A 23873-nucleotide genomic window follows, 5' to 3' on the forward strand; every position below is an offset into this window, starting at 1 on the left:
TAAAGACTAAAGTCCATTGTTATCTACAGAAGCAAATAAGCACTTTGCTCAATTTGCACTTCAGGATTTAAGAACGCTTTTTAAATTAAGTTTGCGTTTTAAATGCTTTGCTGAATCAAAGATTTAAAGATGAAAGCCTTAGAAAAGGGGAATGGGGGTCATTCATCTGAGGGTTTTCTGAATCAGCCCTGCTGTGTATCACCCTTCTTTGTCATAGCTGGCACTTTCATGTGCTGTAGCTCTCTAGCCCACCTGCCAGTTCTCAAGGTGGAGATGGGGAAGCTGCAGCACTAAATATGAAGGTTTCCCCTCTGGCTTCCCTAGCTTTCTTTGATGTAGCTGTTTGGTTTTGCAGAACAGTTTGGGCTGTTTGTTTTTTGGGGTTTTTTTGGGGGGGAATGTCTTTTGCCTCTGTAACTGATATGGAAAATGTGCTTATCTGGAGAGGTCTCTGTTTCATGAATTAAATGAAATGTTCTTGAGTGAGAAGTTTGGAGAGTTTGGCTTCCTAAAATTTCCTCATGAATGGTTCTATATTATAAAGCCAAAAATATATCATTTTTTAAGATATGAAGCCTTTCTTACTTTTCCTGGACAGGTTTCAAGTTGTACCTATTTTGCTGGTTGTTAATTTCTGGCTGCGCTAATTGGGTTCCCCCCCCCCCACCCCATTTTGTATGCATTGAAATAACTTTAATTAAACCTGTTTGACAGACGATCTTTTTCTTTATTCTCACAGTTCCTTTTTTCTTAATCCCGACACCTTGCAAAATGCCTGCTTTCATTTACCCTGGCATCAATTCACTGTAATTCCATCAGAGTCACTGGACTTGCATTGAATTTACTGCTGTGTAAGCAAGAACAAAATTTGATCCCATGATTGACAATTTTAGACATGTGAATGGAAGGAAAAAACACAGAACTTTCCAAAACACAGTGTTCAATGTTTACCCTTAATGGACTTCATGTCACCAAGGAATATGTCAAATGACTGCTACATGGTAGGAAAATTAGAAATCTAAAGACATGAAAATAAGAACTGGATATTACTAATGATCAAAGTTACAGATTAGCATATCCTGGCATAACAAAAGCATAGTACAAGTCAGATTCTTTGTTCTTAAAGTACACTACAAGAGGAGGATTTTTTTTCTTTTCCTGAAGTAAAAGAGAAGGTAAGAATATCTTAAGGACATTTTAAGTGGTTAATCCTAACCACTCTTGCCTCTGGTCAGTAAGCACTAACTATTACTATTTCATTTTTTGAGACAGTACATTTTTCTTATCTATGGAATAATATGTTATAATTAATTATTATTAATTATAATTAATTATTTCTGAACTGAGTGAAGTGTCTGAAGGGAAAATAAGAGTCACTTTTTTTAAGAGGGATTTGTTTTCTTAACTGCAAAAGATTAAGCAAAACTTAAAAAAGGCTGTGTATAATTTGTACATCTAGCCTTATTTCTACCAAATGCTAAAATGTCAGTAGTTCAACTCTCAAAGGTTGAAGTTGCATCTCCTAATGTTTAAGGGACTCTCACTTCTGTTCTACAGAAAAATGGAAAGGAAGAGGAAGGGCAGGGTCACATTTTGATTCGGCACGAAGACGGAGTAGAGCTGTCCTTTATCACATCTCTGGACACCTACAAAGAAGAGAGAAGAACAAATTAAAAATTAATAATGTAGGTGTAATTCATACAAGTTCCTTTTTTTAACCTTCCTTTTATACCCATGTTATCTTGCTTTTGAGAGCAAAGGATGGTCTAACTAGCTTTGCTAATTCTTATTTGTTCTCTTCTTTTTTTTTTCTTTTGTACTGTGATTTCTTTCAAAGAATGTGTTGTAGAAGGTCAGTAGATATCTGAGAAAAGTCCTAATCACAAATTTATTGTAATAAGAGGAGTAAAGCGTACTGAAATGCAGTTCTGCATACTATGGTGTATGTTACAATTCACATGTCAATACAGTGCATTTAGGCATACTTTACATAGACATTTATTTTACCCCAGGAAAACCCCATTGAAAAAATTTCTTAAAATATAATTTTAGCTGCCAATTTATCTTACCATCTCAATTATTTCATTTCAATAATTACCATTTGCCAAGAAAATCAATGAAAAACTCAAGGCGTCATTCTAGCTGAAAATCTCTGTATCATGTATGTTCCAGAAAGTCACACTTCATTTAGGAAACTTTTCATATGAACATTCCCAGCTTTGTGAAGGGTAAATTAAGGTTTTCATTTTCTAATTGAAGTACTGCTGATTCTTTCTTTAAATTAGCATTTCTGTTTTCTTAGTTACTATAAGTAAGTTCATAAAGCACACTGTGAATGTTTCAAAACCAAATCCAAACAATAACCAAAATCAAAAATGCTACACATAGTAGCAGAAAGACTTTTTAAAGAAGTATGCTTAGAAGACATAATAACTCTCCAGGTTTATGAAACTATATTTCAAGAGAAAAGTCAATCAAGAGGAAAACTAGAGATGCATAAGAAATTAGTATGTACCTATAAAGATTTACTGGAATTATATTTGAAAATCTGCACCAACAACGAGATCTCAAGGAAAAAGATGCACTTACAGTTATTAGAAGCATGATTAGCGAAAGGAAACAATTTTTTTTTAAATGTCAGAACAGTATTTAGTTTATTCTTTACATTTCACTAGCATCAAAAAGCTCTACTTCAAACTAGGACCTATATTATTGTATTTTGATTCCAAAATTTAAAATGTAAGTAAAAAGACAAAAGGTGGGAGGGAAATCTAAGTTAGAAGACGTGGACAGAGATATTGGGGCCCTTAAAGTCACAGTCCAGATCAGGGAAAAATAAGGTGAGTCTCCTAACTCTTAGGTTTACTGATGATTTCATGATTTCTGAGGTACAGAGAGAAATACTTACTAAACCTCTTCAGAGGTCCTCAACAGTGCCACAAGAAGAAAATGGTCTCTTTTTTGAAAGTGAAAAAGCAGAGAATGGAAAAAGTAGCTAAAGGGTATAGATCATGAATTCTCTGAAAATATGATCTTTGTTTTCATTGACTGTGTTTCTTGTATAGGCTAGCAAAATTAAGCAGCAGTGCAGATACAATAACATTCTGGACATTATTAGACATTATTAGAGCAGAAATTAAAAGAAGAAAAAACTAATGTAGATTAAGGTCATGGAGCTACACAGCTACTGTATGTCTCAAAGCACATAAAATGGTTTGCATTGAGCAGCAGCAAAATATAACCCGTTCTTCCAGTGATATTTTGAATGTCGAGAAATATTTTTGAGGAACATGAATTTTAAATATCTTTTAGTGACTTTCCAATATTGTAAAAATCCTAGTGGAGATGAAATTATGCTAGTTTAAAATATTTGTTGTCAGACCAACTTACTGCTTCTGATGGATAGATTTTACCCAGGGTGGTGAAAGCACTCTGCTGCTGGTATATGCTCTACCTAGACTAAAAAGGTTTTATGGAACAGCTGTTGTTTACCTTCGGTGAGGTTGGCTAGGCATCAGAGGCTGGAAGTTTTCTGAAGTTCACCCTTGCAAGACATGATGAGAGGAGAATCAGGACATGGTGACAGAGTAAAAGGATCTTACCTTGCTTTGGATTCCCTGTCAAACTTTCTAGAGATAGAAAACTAAAAAAGAAAGCAGAATAAGGCACTGAACTGCAACAGAAGATGGAGTGATGCTCCCTGGATCAGCCCAGTTAGACAGATGTTGACCACTTCATGCCTTCATTATACAATGCAAGATGATGTTCAAATACATATGTTTCTATCAGTCTAAACTTTACCATGCAGTACAATTGGTCATTTACATTGGAAAAATATATTTTTTTCTTTTTAAGAAAACAATATAATTTGTTCAGAATAATTTTTTCAACATGCTTAGCTTCTTTTCTGTATTGAATCATTTAAAAACATCAGATACCTTTTTTCTAACTTATTTCAGTATACCATACTGATATGGCTTTGAGGGACTACATGAATTGTATGGTGAATTTTAATTGCCAGGTTAAATGACTGAACTCTTTGATTCAGTTTTCCAGGCTGAATACTCTCCACTAAGGGTGAAGAATAATCTGTTTCAGCATTTTGTAACATTAGTTTTTTTATATTAGTTTATAATTAGTTTTTATTTAGTAAATATTCCTTCCAGAAAATAGGAAAAACTCACAGAATGTGACTAAGACTGGAATACTTTGTAAATATGTTTATATATTTGAAAGATTAATTCTTGCCTGCATTTGAGTATGCTATATTTCTTTACCCTGTTTTGAAAAAACAAATGACTGCATTAGAAGAAATGCATCTCTATCATGCATTATCTCATTTGTTGTTCTCATTTCTTCTTTTTCTCTCTCTTTCAGAATGTTTTTGTAGATAAACCAGCATTTCCAGAATACAAAGTTTCAGATGCAAAAAAATCCAAATTCATATTGTTGCATTTTAGCACTTTCAAAGCCGGCTGGGACTGGCTTATTTTACTGGCAACGTTTTATGTTGCTGTGACTGTACCTTACAATGTTTGCTTTATTGGCCATGATGAGCTGTCTACAACTCGAAGCACAACTGTCAGTGACATTGCTGTGGAAATTCTTTTTATCATCGGTAAGAAATGTTTGGGGTTTGTTTGAGGTGGGTTTTTTGACAATTAAAGTTTTTAAAGGATAGCTAATGTAGAAGAGGAAATAATCATACCCTTGCATAACTTTAAAATATATATATTTGTATAGTTTGAGATTTTATCTGAACTTTAGATTATTTTCTTTTTGTCCTTACGTTAAATTGAGTCATATGAAAATTCCAGGTAGTCCTGCTGTTAAGATTGTAATAGTGAGTTTGGCCTTAAAGAAGATTTAAAACTATTATTTTACCCTATGGATGCCTAAACTTCCCCAATATAGATGCTCTGGAATTACAATAATATTATTTGTAATATACACATTTTTCTTAATTACCTTTGGTAAACACTTAGATAATCCATGGACCACAATTTGAAATTCTCTAGATTTAAATAATTAATGACATAAGATTAAAACTTGTATTGCAGTAATGCTAGCATAAAATATCAGTGTGTTATTGATGCATTCTGTAGTACACAGGAACACTAGCAATCAGGATAGAATATAAAAGGTTGCAGGTTGTCATCTGCTTCTTTCTCTAAACATTTTCTTTATACTTCAGTGCTCCAACTAGTAATTAAACCTTCAATAGATTAAGAACAATACAGAGTTATTCCTAGTAGTGGTCTTATCGCAAAGGAATTTCTTTTCTGCATGACTTTTTGTCATTTCTTTAAGAATATAGAAAAGAATCCCTAACTATGTATAGGCCACACAGAGGGGGTTTCCCCCAATCTTTTATTGGTATAGCACCACTTGGTCTCTGCTATCACGTTGATGCTCTGTAGCTCAGTTCTTTGGCTAATATGCAGAAGGAGAAGCTATGGTTTTGAAGGAAAAAGGAAAGCTGAGTATGTCTTTCTTGAATGGGAGAGGCTTAGGATAGGCCTAACGGAAAAGGAAAATGAAGGAAAAAAGAAAATCATCCTCAGGTTTGAAAACTCTTTTCTACTTTACTTTTTTCCTATTTTTTCCTGAAAAATGTAGTTTAACTATATTAAAAGTGATGTTATGATCATCCCTAGAAGAGCTAAATAAAACTTAAACGTCTCAAACACTAGGCAATAGCTCTGAATATATTTTAAGAGAAGTCTTTCTTATGAAAGTTTTGAAAGGTTTATTCTATTTGTCTGGCAGCTTTACTGTAAACAGGAAGACTAGCAGGTGATGTGACTGATGGAAGAGTAGATGGTATAACTGATAAAGATTTGTGTTTCCTCCTTTGGACTTTGATCTATTGTTAAGTTTAAGGTGCAATTTTTCGTTTTCTTGCTCACTAGTGAATTTTGGTTGCTCTGTCATTTATTGCAAACAATCCACACTGAATTGTTCGAGTACTGCAGTAGGAAACCTACATTCTGCAATTTGAATCAAAAGGATCATTTTTTGTCTCCTGAAAAAGAGCGAGGTTTCTCTAATCAGCTATAAGTGACTCCACATTCCATTTTAAGAAATGCAAAATGAAATAATTCCACTTGTTCTACCTGAGAATCTTTTTGTGCATATAAAATACAGAAGCCTCAAGGTTAAGATAATTTGCTGATGTATCCTTCACCTCACACAGGTGTAGATAGCTGGTTTGTGTTATGAATGTGTTTATTAGAATCTAAATGCAACAGCGTGTAATCTGGATCTATCTGATACACATGCTATATTATTCATTTTTATCAAGACGGTGTACTTGCTCAGTGTTACTTTTCTCTTTATATCCCTTGATGGAAATACAGAACTCTTATTATATCAGTTGTCAATAGCAATGCTATGTCTATAATTAACAGAATAGGTGGTTAAAAAAAATAAATAGAAGAAAAGTTTCTGTAAATTTTGCTTGATATTTTTGGTTAGGCTTTTAGCTCCATCATCTGTGAAAATTAAACTGTTGCTGTGACTAAACGTATTCCAAGGAAAATGTTTAGAGTGTTAGCAAAGACTTATTTGCACAACTAATGTTAGTGGTAATCACAAACAGTATATTGAAGTATGCCAATATTTTTCTCCCACGGTTTCAATAACGATTTGATTTTCCCCAAAATGGTTATTTCTAGAGTTGATTTTCTATTTTTTAATTTGTTGTTCTGGGGTAAGGTGTGCAGATTATTTTCAGGACATCAGCATACTGCATTTAAATCTCTGCATTGAATTTAAAGAAAATTATGTGCTTATAGTCACCTCTTAATGGTTCCTTGCCTGTTAAAATATTGGATGATTATCTCAGAACACACGTAACCATATTCAGGGTAGTAGGATTAACAGCATACATAAATTTAAGGATAAGATTATAGGCATTGTTGTATTGTGGTTCTGACAAGCACATCTGTGATGCATGGTTTATGTACTCTTGAGAAGGGTGAATGAGAAGGGCTGAGTAAAATTCTTCATAAGATGTTACTGTCTCAGTCAGTGAGAAGACCTGACTGAGACGGTGCCTTACAACACAGCAATCACAAATTAAGGTATTAAAACATTGCATTTGTGAACTGATGAAGAAGACTCTGTCTGCTTTGATTTTACTTGGATTTCTCAGAACACAGAATAGCACCCCTTTTATGCACATAGCTTGCATAAATCTTTATTTTATTTTGACAGAACAAGTACTTACTTTTTAGCTGCATTACCAATGGGAGCAAAGCAGTGACAACAAAAGGGGGAAATGTTGTCTGCACACAAGTTCAAGAGAAATAATGTGGTGGAGGCTAAGGGTTTCCTTTAGGTAGAAGAATGTGAATAAATCTACTGTCTAGAAAAAATATTTTTGGCTTATCCAATTTCTGATTCAGCATATGCTTAAGCATGACAGAAACACGTACTGAAGTGTTCCCCTGACTTGGGGTGCTCATGAGTAGGAGTGTTGATCTGAGTGAAATTCTTTATTTAGGAGAAAAGAACATATCTGTCTGGAGGTTTAACTTCTTTAACCTCTAAGTACTCCAAAGCACAAATAGAAGATAAATTCTTCTCCATTCTGTGATGTCCTGGGAGAGGGGGAGTGGGAAGGGAACACAATTAAGGCTTTTCAAATTAAGTTCACATTATTTTTGCTTGATTTTGCCTGCATATGCTAGTGCTTTGATAAATTGTGTGATGCTTGAGTGTACTTTCAGTTCTCTTTCCTCTTAGTGTATGCAAGTTTCTTTAACATTTTGTAATATTCTGTAAATAAAACTTTTGCTTCCTCTCTCCCATGAGAAAGTGATTCATAAAGAGATCAAGAGAAAAACCTTCTAACATTGGTGCATTTAAGCATACACATAAAGTACCTATCTTAGAAAGTAAGTATTTTATTTGGTGAATGAGATTACCTGTTTTATTGTACTATTTAATACAAAGTTTCTGTCCCTTAATTTGCATAAGAGTTTGCTGGGTCCTTCACTTGCTTGGAGGTATGTCTGGGGCCCAGGCAGCGAAGCTTTAAATATTTCTAAGAAGTGTAAAGGACCTTAGTTACTTGACAATAACATCCTTTCCTTTTGAGAGGAAAGCTAAGAGAAGCTGCTTCCCCATCCTTTCCATTTTATTGGTAATATCCTCTTGAGTATGTAGCTTTTGCTCTTCCATAGCTATTTAGTGTAGTGCTTTTCTTCCTGTGTTTCATTCTAGGTTTCAGATATATTTTCATTTTTTAAAACATTATTGAACACCTCTATTGAAGAAAGTAACATTACTTAAGGAATAAAAGATATTTTGTTCCTAAGTTCTCAGACTTGCTACTACAGAAAACTATTTACACAGAATCGTGAAATCCTGGACAGGAATTGAGAACAGTGTGATGTTTCAGAGAAAATCTAAATATGCTTTCAGGCAATAAATGATAATACTTTATTTGCTTGATTAGATCAGAGTGTTTGGAGTATTTTGTCTCCTAAGATAGCCAGGAACAATTGTGTGGAGAAGAACTATAAGAATGAGCAACCTTTAAACTCATATTTCCAGTTTTCTATTTGGGGATCACCCAAGCACATTCAAGTAGAACATGAAGAACACTAATTATAATTCTACATTTTTACTATTTATAAGCATACTAACAGCAGACATTTTAAATAATTTTCCTCAAAGTATTCTACTGCCTACAAGTGGGGGAAAAAAAGACTCACATTAGTCTAAGGGTTTTATCTATGGCTTGCAATTTCAAGAGAGAAAATTAATCATGGTTACTGTGATGATGTATTTTTGTATGTGCATCTCTCTCTCTCCTGTTAAATACTATTTAACAAAGTGTTCTATTGGCAATTTCAGGTTTTAAAAGCAGCATGTTTACAATGCTGGTGCTGTGATTTGTGTTGCATATTACTGTACAGTAAAGAAACTTGTTGGTCCATTAATGTCCATCACAAATGTAATTGAAGCAGAAGCAGTGGTTTTCAGATATTGCCAAAACTGTCATAAATCATATGAAGTCATTGAGTCTCAGATCTTTATTATGTATAGATTTAAAATGATGGTACAAAACCAGGAGAAACTGATATCACCAGTGGTGACTTATCTAAAGTAGTTCAAGCATGCATATTATTTTATTGAAAATAATATAATAGTCAATGCTATGTATTTTATTAGGTTACTTCACTTTAAATTAGAAGGTTTATTTTCTTATTTTTCTTTCTAATGGTCTTTTTCATTACTATAACAACTATCATTTCATATCTTTGCAAGCGCACAGAAAGGCATGTAAAACAGTGGTGGTGTCTAGAGAACCTCACATCTAATAAGAGGATTTATACATTTGTGAGAGGAAATGGTAGTGTACTGAACCATAATTTAGAAAGTGTACCTTCAGATCCCAATATGCTAAACTCCAGGTAGACACCAAGACAGTGGTTTGAAATTATCTATAAGAATTTTTTTCTGAGCACCAAATAGTTTCACTTGCCATGGGTGTGGACACAATATGATCAGGATAGAGTGTCATTGTTGATACAGCTGATTTCTCAGGGAGAGAACGTTGTAGATAAGTTTTTCTATGGACTATGGATTACTTAGTAACGTGAATCAACAAAATGTTTCTTGAAAAGCAGTAATATATTTCTTAAAGCTTCTCACTCAAAACACCAAAGTGAAGTTGGCAAAAGCGTTATATTGCTAGCAGTTTTTCCAAGAACCTTCCTTAACATACCTTTGTAAGGAGAACAGTCATTTGTCTGCATTCAAGCTGCCATTTACATGCACAAAAACATCCACCTGGACATAAAGGAGACAAACATAAGCCACAGTAATTTATATGTAATCATACTGGTTACAAGAGGGCATTCTTACTTGTTGTGCCGTGTACCTTCAAAGTTAAAAGTAAAATGCAAAGTGTAAAGGCATGCCTATAGGAAGTATTGATTCTTAGCAGGCTCAGTTCTGAACACTCCTTGTAAAGGAATGCCTAGAACAAAACAAGCAGATTATGCAGGATGAAAGCCTTTTCAAAAATGCATTTAAGATGATGGGAACCTCATGAGTACAGGCTGAAATACGCAACATTTACCATATGTAATTCCTTACTATTCTGGGGAGAGCTCTGTAGGCAGCTTATAGCTGGGTCAAGATATTCTGCATCTGTGCTTCTGCCAAATATAGCCAGTGTTCCACTTATCAACTGTCCTAAATGAATCTATTGAGGCAGACTTTTTTTCTTTCCTCCTTCCTATTTCACAATGAGACTTGTAACATCAAAGTGACAGGCTTCTTAGAACTTAAGAGCAAATCACAGCTGGCTCTTCATCTATTTTGTCTGATCTGTGGTGTCACTGGATAAACAAAACCCAACCCCTTACCATGACAAATCATTTGTTTCACTACTAATCAGCCCAAACATTGTGAAATGCTGTAGTTATAGTCTTATAAGCAATTTTCACTCTACCATGTTTCCTTTCAATGTTTTCCAAAAAAGTTGAGACTTTCACTTTCTACCCTGTTACACAGAATATAACTAACCTGCATTATTGCTACAATTAGACAATGTTTGTATTTAGGTTTATTACCGTATAGCACAATGGTAGAACAACAATATAGTTTTAAGTGAAAATTAAAGTTTTTTAATTGCCCATCTAGCTTTTCCAAGGAAACGCTTAGTAGTTAACGATGCTCGTGCTTTTTTTGTGAGCTTGCATGTGGTCCATTCTTTTGATTTATGGATAATATGTCCTGTATGAACTTTTATCTAGCTACATGCAGTAACTTCTGAGATAAATATTTCAGGTTTCTTTCTTGGAATCAGCCAAAAAACAAACACTATTTAAAGTGAATAAGCAGTTGCCGTTGCCTGATGAATCTTTTATTTGTTCCATCTTTTCATTGTTGTCTTCAGCATTTGTGTAAAACGAACTGTGTTCATAAAATGCCTCACAAATACATTTGCTTCCCACACATTGAATTTAGTGAAAAGTTAAGTCATATGATTGATGTTTCTTCACTTTTTGGAATTGCTTCTTTCTGCCATATTTCTGCAAGTTCTATTAAGAATATTACCCATGTAGAAACTGTCACATGTTTGCAGCCCCAAATACAAGCTCCTTTTAGAGGCTAAGATAACAGCACATTTTTCAGAAATATGTTTAGTTCTTTGTGTGTATTTCAAGACTCTAAAGTCCGTATCTTCCTTTGAAAACAAGTCAGTGTAATATATTTCAGTTACTCAATATGTTCATGGATTCAGTCTGTTTTTAAAAGGCAGAACATTATTCATAATAATTAAAAAAAAAGTAAGATCTTTCCACTACTTAGTTATGTTACTGAAAAGGTCACAGTATGTGATGCATTTGTGGAGTATCAGCCGCTGTAGAACACAGTTTAATCTCTGCTTCCTGCCTTCACAGTTAAAGGAGCAACCTGAAAAGGCTGAGCCAAAAGACTGAAAATCAAGGAAGCAAATGAAAGACTGCAACTCATCTTTTTATTTTCTAAGCTTGTGGTCTTTTGTCAGTTCCACAACACTGGGATTTGAGTTCATGGGCTTTCAATATAGTAAACATTGACCACAAAAAATCATTAAATGATGGTTGATGTGCCAATCATTCTAGGTGTCTCAGGATGCCTACAGTAACGGCTGAAGCAGCCTAACTGTGCTGTTTAGTTACAGATGTCAGGCAAATGCATTCAAACTGGCCATGCTGAACTCCAGAAGGGAGTGACTTTTGATACCACAGTTATCATTCACAACACTTTCGGATTCTGATTTTAAAGGATAATTTACCCAAGTAAAACAGTGTTTCCACTTGGATATGGTTTTGATATCACTTTAACCTCTCCTGTAAGAACAGCTAGAGAGGGAGAGCAAATCGGTCTGTCTTCACAGTAGCTGCATGCTGGTTACAGACAAATTTTGAGATTCAGTTCTGCTATGATCTGTCATGCCTGAGAACAGATCTTACTCCATTAAGATCACTAAAAGTTTTGTCACAAACTGTAATGGATCAAGGCTGAGAATATACGTCATAACACTGTCTTAGAACAGGGACCGTGCCATTTCTTATGCACTGTACGACAATAAGTGTTCGATGTCCAGTAGTAAATAAACTGGTTCCTTAGGAGAAATTTGACTAGTAAAACAGTTTAGTATATTTAATAGTGACTTCAACAGAACAAAGTCTGTGAATTATGCTCATTCCACATTAGCAGAAGCTTTTTTTTCCAAAGTTCCCTCAAATTACATCTCCCTGAGCTGAGGATTTTAAGAATTTATGGCTTTAAACTACACTTTCATTACTCAGCTGAACACTCGTTGTCCAACTAATGGCACTGAACTTCTAAAAAGAGCTTCTATGCATGGCGGTGTCATATGTCTCTGGAATGAAGTTCCTGACCTTTGTGACTACCCACACAAACCAAACGGGGCTGTTTCCACAATATTCTGGAATGCTAATGGCCAGGTGAAAATGTGACTGGAGATTGCACCCAGGGAGAAACAGGAAGGAGAAGTATACTTGTTGGATGGAGTTTACCATTTTAACCATACTGTTGCATAAAGACTAACTCTTAATCCTTTTATTAAAACCTTTTTAGTGATTGTGCTCCTAAATAAGTTTTTTTTTCCTAATATTAAATCTCTAAGCTGTGAAAGGGAACACATTCTACTTAACAAAATGTCATCCTGGTGTTGCAATGTTGGCTTTTGGTATTACTATTTAGACTGCAAGTCCTTTGGGACTTATACTTTGTATCTTGGGAAACGTCATTTCTTTAATTTCTACTGGTGTAAAAATTAGACTGGCTTCTTCCTTCTTGCTGTTAGGTATGTCAATGCATTGCAGCTAAGATTTCCATTATATATGGTATGACATGATCTTGCAATTCATAAAGGTTCTGGTTAGAAGAATTTTGACTATCTAATTTGATCTTAACATAGTACAGGGCTTTATATTTCATCCAGGATTAATCCCAATAAGCTGTGTTTGGCTAAAGTTTTTTTTTTTTTTCTGAATGGCCCTTGCTCTTGTTTGAAGACTTCAGAGGAAGTACAATCCACAAGTCCCCCTCATCCATGGCTTTGAACGGCTTATTTCTTTTTTTGTATTTGTCATCAGTCTGCAGAAGTGACCTCTTGTTAAGCATTTAGTAGTGCTAGTTTAAAAGTTTTCTACCTGCTGATTCTTGCTTCAGATGCACTGGACTGTAACTTAGCATCTAATATAATACAAGCATGCTTTGCTGTTCCATTCCAAAATTGCATCAAAAGTATTTATTGAACGTGTCTGCTTTTTCTACAATAATATTAATATTTCTCTAGTAACGGAACTCCAGTAACATAATAGAACTGAAGTGCCTTATTAGTGTTTCTTTAGTTCCTAATATATCTAAAACTGTAATTTTCCTTAACTCTGCCTATCAGTAATTTCCTTCCCCTTCCCAAACAGGTCTAGATTTTCAAGTCAAGTTTTCTATACTTTATATTGATTTGTTACCTAGTATTTGTTGTCCATTTGTTATAACTTTGTTAAAAAGAAAAAAAAATCTGCTCTTCCTTCAACAGCAGCAACAAGTTGTTGGTAAGTCTTGTCATTTTTGGAAATGTAGTTCAACTGAGCAATTAAAGAAGTTCTATTTTTAAAAAATATTTATCCTGATATTGTTTTTCGTAAATTTTATTTGACCTTAGAGTAGCCTGGAATTTTAAGCACCAAGTGTAAAATATTTGCATAAGCATTATTTTCCTTTCCTATGTTAAACTAATATCATCTCCCTCACCTTATCAAGTCAGCATCTGGAATAAAATCGTCGGACTAATTGTACTGGTAGTCATTTTAAGGGGAGACCGGCTGCGTTGAAAAATAACACATCTGTTTGAATAAATTGTACAAAGGAGATTTACTAAGAATATTTAGGTTTATTGCAGCAGTAAAAAAGAAAAAATAAGAGTTTAGACAGGGACAGATAAGTTGTTTTTCAAGTAATATAGAGCTAATATTTCCTGGAATCCTTCCCAAAAGCTCTCTGGCTGGATTCTGATACCATTATCCATATTTAATTAGATAATCAGATAGATCAAAGAGCTTGGACTTTGTGGAAAGTATAGCTAGCTAAAGACAATCAATGTAAAATCACATAAAGCAAGATGAAAAAAATAAATAAGAGAAGAGCCGATCGTAACATCTAAGAGAAAGAGGAGGAAACTGTCTACTCTGAAAATTGATGGGGTTAATACAACTAAATCATCTAGGTCTCAAGCACAGGATTGAATTACTGTGGTCTAATAAGTAACCATGCATCACCCAATCCCCCGGTTACTGCTTGTACGTCTACTATGTGCCCTAAAGGTGCAGGATTTTTGAACTTCATTTAGTTCACAGTAAAAGAGAGGTAAGCTGAGTTATATTACTTAGCATTTACTGCAATCTAAAAGTGTGCTGTGGGAACTTATTGAATCATCTCACTAATCCTAAATTGTTATTCTGCTGTGACTTGATCATATGCCCAATTCCAGAAGGATTTATTTTAAAAAATGAAGCCTAAAGAGAAAAAAAATGTTGGCACAAGACAATCAGTTCCTTCAGGGAAAATAATCTTGTTTATAGATAAGGAGGTTCAGCTGGCCTCCGTTTAAAGTTTTACCAATGGATTGTTATGGGTTTTTTTTATAAGGCATTACAAATTGAGATTATACATAATACATATTTTAGAATTTTACTTCTGAAGTTAGTAAAAGGGAATTATTCTAGAAAACATTTTGACTTAATAGAATAGTTTGCAGAATATCAATGTATGATTTTTGCTTTGTTTTTTTATTATTTAGGAATGCAGTATGCATTGAGTAGAGCCTCCATTTTCTATGTAGTCATTTTATTCCCCTTTGTTGACTGACAGTTTTAACTGGTATTTTCATACTGTTGAGAGAGAGGGGGTGTGTACGTGTGTGCACATGCATGTGTTAATGCGAATACAAGGATAACAAGAAATCTGGAAAGTATTAGGTTGGTAAAGGATATAGCACGTCCTACAGAGCTTTAACTCAGAAATGGTCACCATACAGTTCCAAAGCACCGATTTACTAAGAATTTGCACCTGATTTATCATCAGCTATGAAATATGATGGCTTTTCATAGGAACTGAGCATGGCTAGGGACTGATTTTCATGTTGGGGGACTGTGAAAAAGATTATGATCATAAATAGGTGAGTAAAGCTCATTAGAATACTTAAGTAAGGAAAGGAATAAGTTAAAACATTTTACTTAAACCCTAGTGTTGGCTTTAGAAGACTTTAATGCCAATATGACAAAAGCATATAGCAGAATTCCAGAACGGTTGAGGTTGGAAGGGACCTCTGGAGATCATCTAGTCCAACCTCCCTGCTCAAGCAGGGTCCTCTAGAGCACATTGCCCAGGATTGCGTCCAGGCGGGTTTTGAATAACTCCATCAAAGGAGACTCCACCACCTCTCTGGGCAACCTGTTCCAGTGCTCTGTCACCCTCACAGTCAAGAAGTTCTTCCTCATGTTCAGATGGAACTTCCTGTGTTTCAGTTTCTGCCCATTGCCTCTTGTCCTGTCACTGGGCACCACAGAGGAAAGATTCACCCCATCTTCCTGACACCCTCCCTTCAGATACTTGTACACATTGATGAGATCCCCTCTCAGTCTTCTCTTCTCCAGGCTCAACAGGCCCAGCTCTCTAAGCCTTTCTTCAGAGGAGAGATGATCCAGTCCCCTCATCATCTTTGTAGCCCTCCGCTGGACTCTCTCCAGAAGTGCCATGTCTCTCTTGTACTGGGCAGCCCAGAACTGCACACAGTACTCCAGGTGAGGCCTCACCAAGGCTGAGGAGAGGTGGAGGATCACCTCCCTCGACCTGCTGGCATCACTCTGCCTCATGCAACCCAGGATCCCATTGGCCTTCTTGGCCACAAGGGCACATTGCTGGCTCATGGTTAACTTGTTGTCCACCAGCACTCCCAGGTCCTTCTCGGCAGAGCTGCTTTCCAGCAGGTCAGCCCCCAGCCTGTGCTGCTGCATGGGGTTATTCTACCCCAGGTGCAGGACCTTGCACTTGCCTTTGTTGAACTTCATGAGGTTCCTCTCCACCCACCTCTCCAGCCTGTCCAGGTCCCTCTGAATGGCAGCACAGTCTTCTGGTGTGTTAGCCTCTCCCCCCAGTTTAGGATCATCAGCAAACGTGCTGAGGGTGCACTCTGTCCCTTCCTCCAGGTCCTCCATGAATACATTGAACAAGACTGGACCCAGGACTGAGATCTGGAGTGTAGAACTAGTTACTGGCCTCTAATCAGACTTTGCGCCACTGATCGCAATCCTCTGAGCTCTGCCATTCAGATAGTTTTCCATCCACCTCACTATCCACTCATCTAGCCCATACTTCATCAGCCTGCCCATGAGGATGTGATGGGAGACAGTGTCCAAAGCCTTGCTGAAGTGCAGGGAGACAACATCCACTGCTCTGCCCTCATCTACCCAGCCAGTCATCCCATCAGAGAAGGCTCTCAGATTGGTCAAGCAGGATTTCCCCTTGGTGAATCCGTGCTGACTATGCCTGATCACCTTCTTGTCCTCCATTTACTTAGTGATGACCTCCCGGATGAGCTGCTCCATCACCTTTGCAGGGATGGAGGGGAGGCTGACAGGCCTGTCGTTTCCTGGCTCCTCCTTCTTGCCCTTTTTGAAGACTGGAGTGACATCAACTTTCTTCCAGTCCTCAGGCACCTCTCCTGATCTTCATGACTTTTAAGGTCAAGATGATGGAAAGTAGACTAACAATAACATCCGCCAGCTCCCTCAGTACTCGTGGGTGCATTTCATCGGGGCCCATGGATTTGTGGATGTCAGGTTTGGACAAATGATCTCTAACCCAATCCTCCTCGACCAAGGGAGAGTCTTCCTTTCTCGAGACTTTCTCTTTTGTCTCCAGGGTCTGGGATTCCCGAGGGCTGGCCTTAGCAGTGAAGACTGAAGCAAAGAAGGCATTCAGCAACTCTGCTTTCTCTGTTTCCTTCGTTACCAGGGCACCCGCCCCGTTCAGCAGCGGGCCCACATTTTCCCTAGTCTTCCTTTTGTTGATGATGTATTTGAAGAAGCCCTTCTTGTTGTCCTTGACATCCGTTGCCAGGTTTAATTCCAAATGGGCATTGGCCTTCCTTGTCGCATCCCTGCACACTCTGACAACGTCCCTGTATTCCTCCCAAGTGGCCTGTCCCCTTTTCCACATTCTGTGTACTTCCTTCTTCTGCTGGAGTTTTGCCAGGAGTTCCTTGCTCATCCATGCAGGTCTCCTGCCTGCTTTGCTGGACTTCTTACTCAGAGGGATGCACCCATCTTGAGCCTGGAGGAAGTGATGCCTGAATATTAACCAGCTCTCCTGGACCCGCCTTCCTTCTAGGGCCCTTCCCCATGGTATTCCCCTAAGTAGATCCCTGAAGAGGCCAAAGTTAGCTCTCCTGAAGTCCAGGGTTGCAATCCTACTTATTGCCCTGCTCCCTCCTTGCAGGATCCTGAACTCCACCATCTCACGGTCCCTGCAGCCAAGGCTGCCCCCAACCTTCACATCTTCAACTAGACCTTCTTTGTTTGTTAGTACAAGGTCTAGCATTGCACCTCTCCTCGTTGGCGTCTCCACCACCTGGAGACCACCTGGAGACATCATGGCCCTGCGACCACACACAGATCTCTTAACTTTTCCTGATTATTGCTCATGCTGCGTGCATTGGTGTGCAGGCATTTCAGAGAGCCAGTAGAGCGTGTAGGCTTCCCAGGAGAGGTGCAAGAGGATCCTCCATAGCCATGTTCCATGCTGTCTCCCCTGGCTGCATGCAGCCACTGGAGGCATCCTGACTTGAGTGGTGTTTTACTGAGTACCATGTCACTATACCGTTCCCCTTCCCCCATCTTTCCTAGTTTAAAGCCCTCCTTACCAGGCTGGCCAATCTGTTGGCAAAGATGTGCGTGTCCCGCTTGGTAAGGTGGATCCCATCTCTCCCCATCAGCTGTTGATCTTCAAACAGGGTCCCATGGTCATAGAAACCAAAGCCCTGCTGCCAAAACCAGTGGTGCAGCCAGTTGTTAACTTGGAAAACTTGTTACTCCTCCTCCTGTCCTTTCCCCTCACAGGCAAGATTGAGGAGAAAATGACCTGGGCTCCCAGACCCTTGACCACCATTCCAAGAGCTCTGAAGTCCTGTTTGATGGTTTCCAGTTTGCCTTTCGTGTCATTAGTGCCCACATGGAAGAGCAGCAGAGGGTAGTAGTCTGATCCATGGACAAGCCTTGGCCATCTTTCCACGACATCTCTTATTCGAGCCCCTGGCTGGCAGCAAACCTCTCTAGACAAGAGGTCAGGTCAGCAGATAGGTGCCTCTGTCCCCTGCAGCAGGGAGTCACCCACAACAATCACTTGCCACTTCTTCCAGCTGTTCCTGCACGGCACAGGGTCTGTCAGGCCAGTAGGCCAGTTGCCTCCCTTGAAGCCATTCCCAGCTCCTCCTTAGCCTGGAGGGCACTAAACCTGTTCCTCAAAGGCAAATCTTGAGGAGGAGCAAGAGCCTTTCTCCTTCTACGAGAGGTCACCAGCTTCCAGCCTTCTTCAACAGCGTTATGATGCACCTTTACACTTGGTACAGAGCCCTCCGGCAACTCCACTGCAGTGGGGGGTAGGGAGTCCTGGAGCAATACCATAGCAATTACCATAGTTCTCAAGAGCGATTTGGTAGTTCTCAAGAGTGATTACCATAGCAATGTTAATTCAGAGTTTGGAAGATATTAGGATAATGCTGGTCCCAGACTTCTAATGTTTACTGTTGAACTTAATTGGAATAAAATGTATAAATAAATTAGAAGCTGTAACTGTATGTATATTAGCATTTTTGAGTGTAGACATTTTAACAGGTAAAAAAATGGTTTTTGTTTTGTATATATTCATTTTCTTTAAGCTTTCAGTGTAACTTCATATAAGTTTTAGAGAAATTACATTTCATCTTATGAGAAAAATATTTTTTAATAAAGGTATGTGTCCTATCAGTAATGGAAATGATAGGCTGAGTAAATCCATGAGCTGAGCTAGTTAACCTCTAATTATATGGGATATAATTAGAATAAAAACCAAGGTTCAAGTTTGGGTTTGATTTTACCAAAACTGTGCAAATAGTATTATGAGATATGTCAAGCACTGTTAATCTTCTTTGTAGGCATCTTAGTCACTTAGTACCTAACAGGGCTTCGGGTTTACCTTGTGTAGGGCTGATAAAAGAAGGTACTTATCCTGCAAGTGAGAGTGTAGGAGGAGCAGGGCTACAAAAGTGAAAAGGAACTGGATCAACAAGTGTGCACAGTCAAAGCATGTGAGGAGCTGGGATCAGATGCTGGGGTACCACATCGAAGAGCTAGGGGGAGGATGCAGGGAGAAAGCATGCTTGTAAAAGGAGAGTGTGAGGGGACAGGGAGGCAGAAGGTTCACCTTGGCCTGGGTAGAATGACAGACACCTCAGTGAAGGTGACCTTCAAGGAGCAGTCTTTCTTATGATGATTGGCTATTGATTTGTAGTTGAATTTTTCTTAAAGTGAAGTGATTCTTCATAACCTGGAGGTAGAAATTAGAGCCAAAACAACTGAGAAAAGCTTTATTAAAATCTTCTGGGAGGACGACTGTGTGTGCATGAGTGACATGACTGATTGTTTTCAAATCTGTTGAAATTGGTCATCTAGGGTTCTCTTTATTGAGTGCCACCAGGTCTGGTTCAGCTGCATACCTGACAGCAGTAAAAGTGCTTGCTGTTTTATGGAGTGAAGCGCATTGTTTCATTTGCCTCACAGACTCACTTGCACAGCAGTAAGTGGGGAAGGAGAAAAAGTTTGCAACATGAGTCAGGCCTGTCTTAAAATGTATAGGTGTATATTGATAAAACCGGTGCATCTGTGCTAAAACAAGGCAAAACAAAGCAGCTTGCAATTTCTACATGACTTAACAGGCTGTTCTTCAAATGAATAGATAAGGCTTTATCTTAACCTTTAATTTGTGTGAACTCCAGCTTTTTGCTGTGTAGTTTTCACTAAAATTGAATTATATAACTTGAAATAAGAATTCAGCTTTTTTCCTAATGAACACAAGAATATAAAAAGAAGATTCTTCCTTTCCTTCCTCCTTATAGACTAATATCAAGTCTTTTAATGTAAAGAAGACATTTTAGATGTTTTAGCACAGAATGTTGTGAATTAACAAATTTACTATTGTCTGTGCTCACTCCTGCTTTAGTTTTAGATAACTAAATAATAACAATGCCATTTTTTAATGGCATTGCTTCTATCAGAGATGTTATTTATTTCCCATGTTCTGCTTTCCTCAGCACAAGTCATGACCTATGGAGCTGGCATTTGATTTAAAATGACTTTTTTTCCAACTCACATGGAGAAATTTCCCAGTGGGATAACTCCTTCTTACTTAAGAATTTATTGTCCTTAGCATTTGATAAGAAGTTTTGCTTATTAATGATATGTTTACCGCTGTTTGTGTTGTGAGAACTGGAGAAGCACAAAAGAAATTGTAATTCTTGTCCTAGCATGAAACAAGCCTATGAAATACAGCTTTGAGTATGAAGTATGCACAGGCTGAAGCTGGTTATTATAAGATACTTAGAATATATTCAAACATATTTCTTACAGAAAACTTTTGAGCTGCTAATTGTTCAGGGATACTAAAGGTACTCCACATATGCTTTAACAACCCACTCGGAGATTAAATGACCCTCTTACTTTTTCATAGCTGTAAATTTGTGCTGTTCCTCTTCTAGGAAATTCTGAAAGCCTATGTCATCGCAGGGCTTTTGGGACACAACTTTGGCAGCATTCAGTACTAAGAAAACCAATAGTGTTAGTGCCGTGGAGTTATCTGGCATCTCCAAAGCTTTATCTTATTGATATTTGTGTTGGATTTTAAACTGTACTTAGATAGGTTAACCTCATCTATAGGAGGAAGCTAGTGCATAGTCAGGTTCACAATGAATTTATAACAGATTGACTATTCCATGAGTATTTTCAGAGCACTCAGAAAGATTATTGGTACTTTTAAAATGGAGTAAACTACCTCATACTTGTTGCCCATCAAAATCCAGATTCATGCCATCGCATGCAGATACCTCAGTTGAAGGCCTTGCCATCCCAGGTTCCCTCTGTAATAAACAGAAATGGGACTGACATCTCTGAAAGCCACGATGTTATAGCTAAGGCTGGATCATACTCCAGAAGGTGCCTCTCCTCCCTCTCGCCATAGGCAGAGCCGATGGTTGGTGGGTGCCTAGCGTTTCCGTGCAATGGGTCTGGGCCCAATTGTTTCCCTTTGGTGTTCCACAGAGTCGCATCTTAGCACACTGAGCATTATCTTTCTTGTGGAGATGATCTCTCAGGTTGGAGTATTACACAGTTTTTTGGTGTTTTACTCTTCCTTGATGCCTCAGTTTGGTTACCATTCTAGTTGCTCAAGGTTTTAGTGATGGGAAAAAGTTTATTTACAAAGACAAAAAAGTTAATCTTCTGCTTTTCAAACAGTAATCCCAGAGAGGACATGGAACGTGTAATTCCTAAAAATAATAAAATCTCTCAGAAGAAATGATAGTTTCTATGTTTATTTTAAAGTGGGGATTTTCTTTGCTTTTACAAGTTTCTTGCATTAGGATTTTTTTTTTCATTTTCAGCTTTCTCAGTAAGTCCTTTAGCACAGTAGTTAAGCTGTAAATAGAGTTACCCAGATGAAGAAGCTGTTTATGCCCAAGTACAGCTCAGAAAGCTGTCAAAAAGTAAAAAATGGATCACGCTCACCTTTCTCCCTCTGGATATTTATCTAATGAGTTGGATGGAAAAGAGGCACTTATCATTTTCTATTCAATTTTATATATATAAGAATTATCTGGGACTGTTGTCCTAAATTGCTTTGATAAGAAGGGAAAAGGAGTGCTATACAGAAAAACCTCTAATCTCTTCAATCTTCAACAGTGAATTCCATATGCACATTGATAAGCCTTTGGTGTACTGAATGGCTTAGGGGATTTTAAACAAGTATTTATCTCCTTTTCTGTTAAAGCTTTAGTTGTCTCTCAAAATTAATGTGGAATAAGGGAGGAATAATTTTTCCCCTTGATAACTACACACTGGAGGTTTCTAAGATGAATGAGAATGAGAAGTTTCACCATTTTTTATGAATTTCATGACATCATTTAGGGAAAGTGTAATACTTCTGTATGTTATATTTTCTAAATCTCTGTAACCAGGACTGGGACTATTTTCTATTGAGAAATACTTTAATCAGTGAAGGAAATATCTTTTTCTTTCTTACCTTTATCAAGCAAATCTATGTAAAGTGGTTATGTACACGATTCTTGCAACCATACGGGCTTGTAAATGTGAACAGAAGCTGTATATCTCTACTAAGCATCTGTGGAGCTGAACTGGTCTTCCTGCTCATTATGGGCCATATGAAACTATGCTCATTTCACTTCTTAATTGTAAAACAGAAAATTTCAACCAATTTTTGTAGCTTTCAGTGTGCAAAGCCAGCTGAGCCTACTTAGTCATCTAATTTAAAATTTTTATATTTCCAACTTTAACTATATAGTCTGTTCAGTCTAAAGACTCTGTTGAATGAAAACAGCAGTTCTCAAAACATAATCCATTTATAATCTGCAAGACCTACCCTCAGATATGCATTTAAGTCAAAGATTTTTGTTAAGGCTTTGTGCTAAATCTAGAAAAATATGGAGGATCAACGTTGTGCCTGAACCCCTGTATATTTTACTCATTTAGACAGTTCAACTCTAATGGGCAAATGAGAGGGAATGGGAGAAATCAAATTGTCAGAAATACCGAAGACCTGCTATGAGCAGTGAATAGGTTAAGTAGTGAAACCTGATAAGAAGCTCTTCTCCAGACCCAGATCTGGCATTGGAACTAGGTATTTGATCCAAAAACATCATAAAGAAATCTTCTGTAATACCTCAAAGGAACAACCTACTGTGGGCCAGTGTGTGAGCTGAATCTGTTCCTGCCTCTTCACCTTGGCCCCAGTAGTGTATCCGGGGGAGAAATAAAATCCCTTCCTGCTCTCTTTCATATAATCCGTGGCAGCCTTGAAGATAAGATCCTACTTTGGTCAGTCTTCCTGCAGCCTAGCTAATGAACATATTGAAGAAAAGGAAGTCAAACTTCTTTTTCGTCAAAGCTATGAAGCAAAGGGAAAAACAGAGGCACCCAAGGCTGCAGGGGATGACTGTGACAGTCAAACCTGCCTTTCTTCTCTCTCAAGTATTTACATGCATGCATACACCTCATGCACATGAGTATTTGGGGTTGTACGCTTGAACCTAACCTAGATATCTCTAGCACGGCACTGTGTTAACACTGTGGTACTATGTTATAAGGGTACTTAAAATGAATGCAAATGATTCAAGTTCATCAACTCATTTGCTATGCCACGACTGATTTCCCAAATGAATTTACCTAATATCAATGTCTGTCTAGTGTATCCTATTTTACCTCATTAGCCTATCAATAAGGAACAAGATATCAGTTCTGTCAGTCTTCTGGGAGCTGAGTAAGATGAATAAATTGAATTTCTAACATCACATAAAGTGAAGTTCAGATGATAGTTTTTGTAGTTCTTCTCTTTCTCTTTTCAGTTATTTTGAAGTGTGGGTACTAGAATTGTGTTGCTGTAGCTATTTCACCCAAGGCATGAACTGTTTCCTATTCACACGAGAAGATCCTTTTGCCACAGCTTTGTAGTAAGCCTATGCTGAGACTCTTAGCTATTATAAATCCTTTTCTGAGTCACTACTTTCCAAG

The 23873-nt window shown here is 37.5% G+C and overlaps 1 protein-coding gene across 3 annotated transcripts in view; it reads left to right on the plus strand.

The window, feature by feature from the left end:
* KCNH8 (potassium voltage-gated channel subfamily H member 8) overlaps positions 1 to 23873 on the plus strand; it is a 207044-nt gene that overhangs the window by 99357 nt on the left and 83814 nt on the right. For all 3 annotated transcript variants that reach the window (XM_068935379.1, XM_009676395.2, XM_068935380.1), the window contains exons 4-5: positions 1558 to 1685; positions 4378 to 4618. In XM_068935379.1, the coding sequence (XP_068791480.1) occupies positions 1558 to 1685; positions 4378 to 4618 (369 nt within the window). The remainder of the gene's footprint in view (positions 1 to 1557; positions 1686 to 4377; positions 4619 to 23873) is intronic.

This window comes from Struthio camelus, chromosome 2, assembly GCF_040807025.1.
Source record: "Struthio camelus isolate bStrCam1 chromosome 2, bStrCam1.hap1, whole genome shotgun sequence".
In the NCBI taxonomy this organism is placed as follows: Eukaryota; Metazoa; Chordata; class Aves; order Struthioniformes; family Struthionidae; genus Struthio; species Struthio camelus.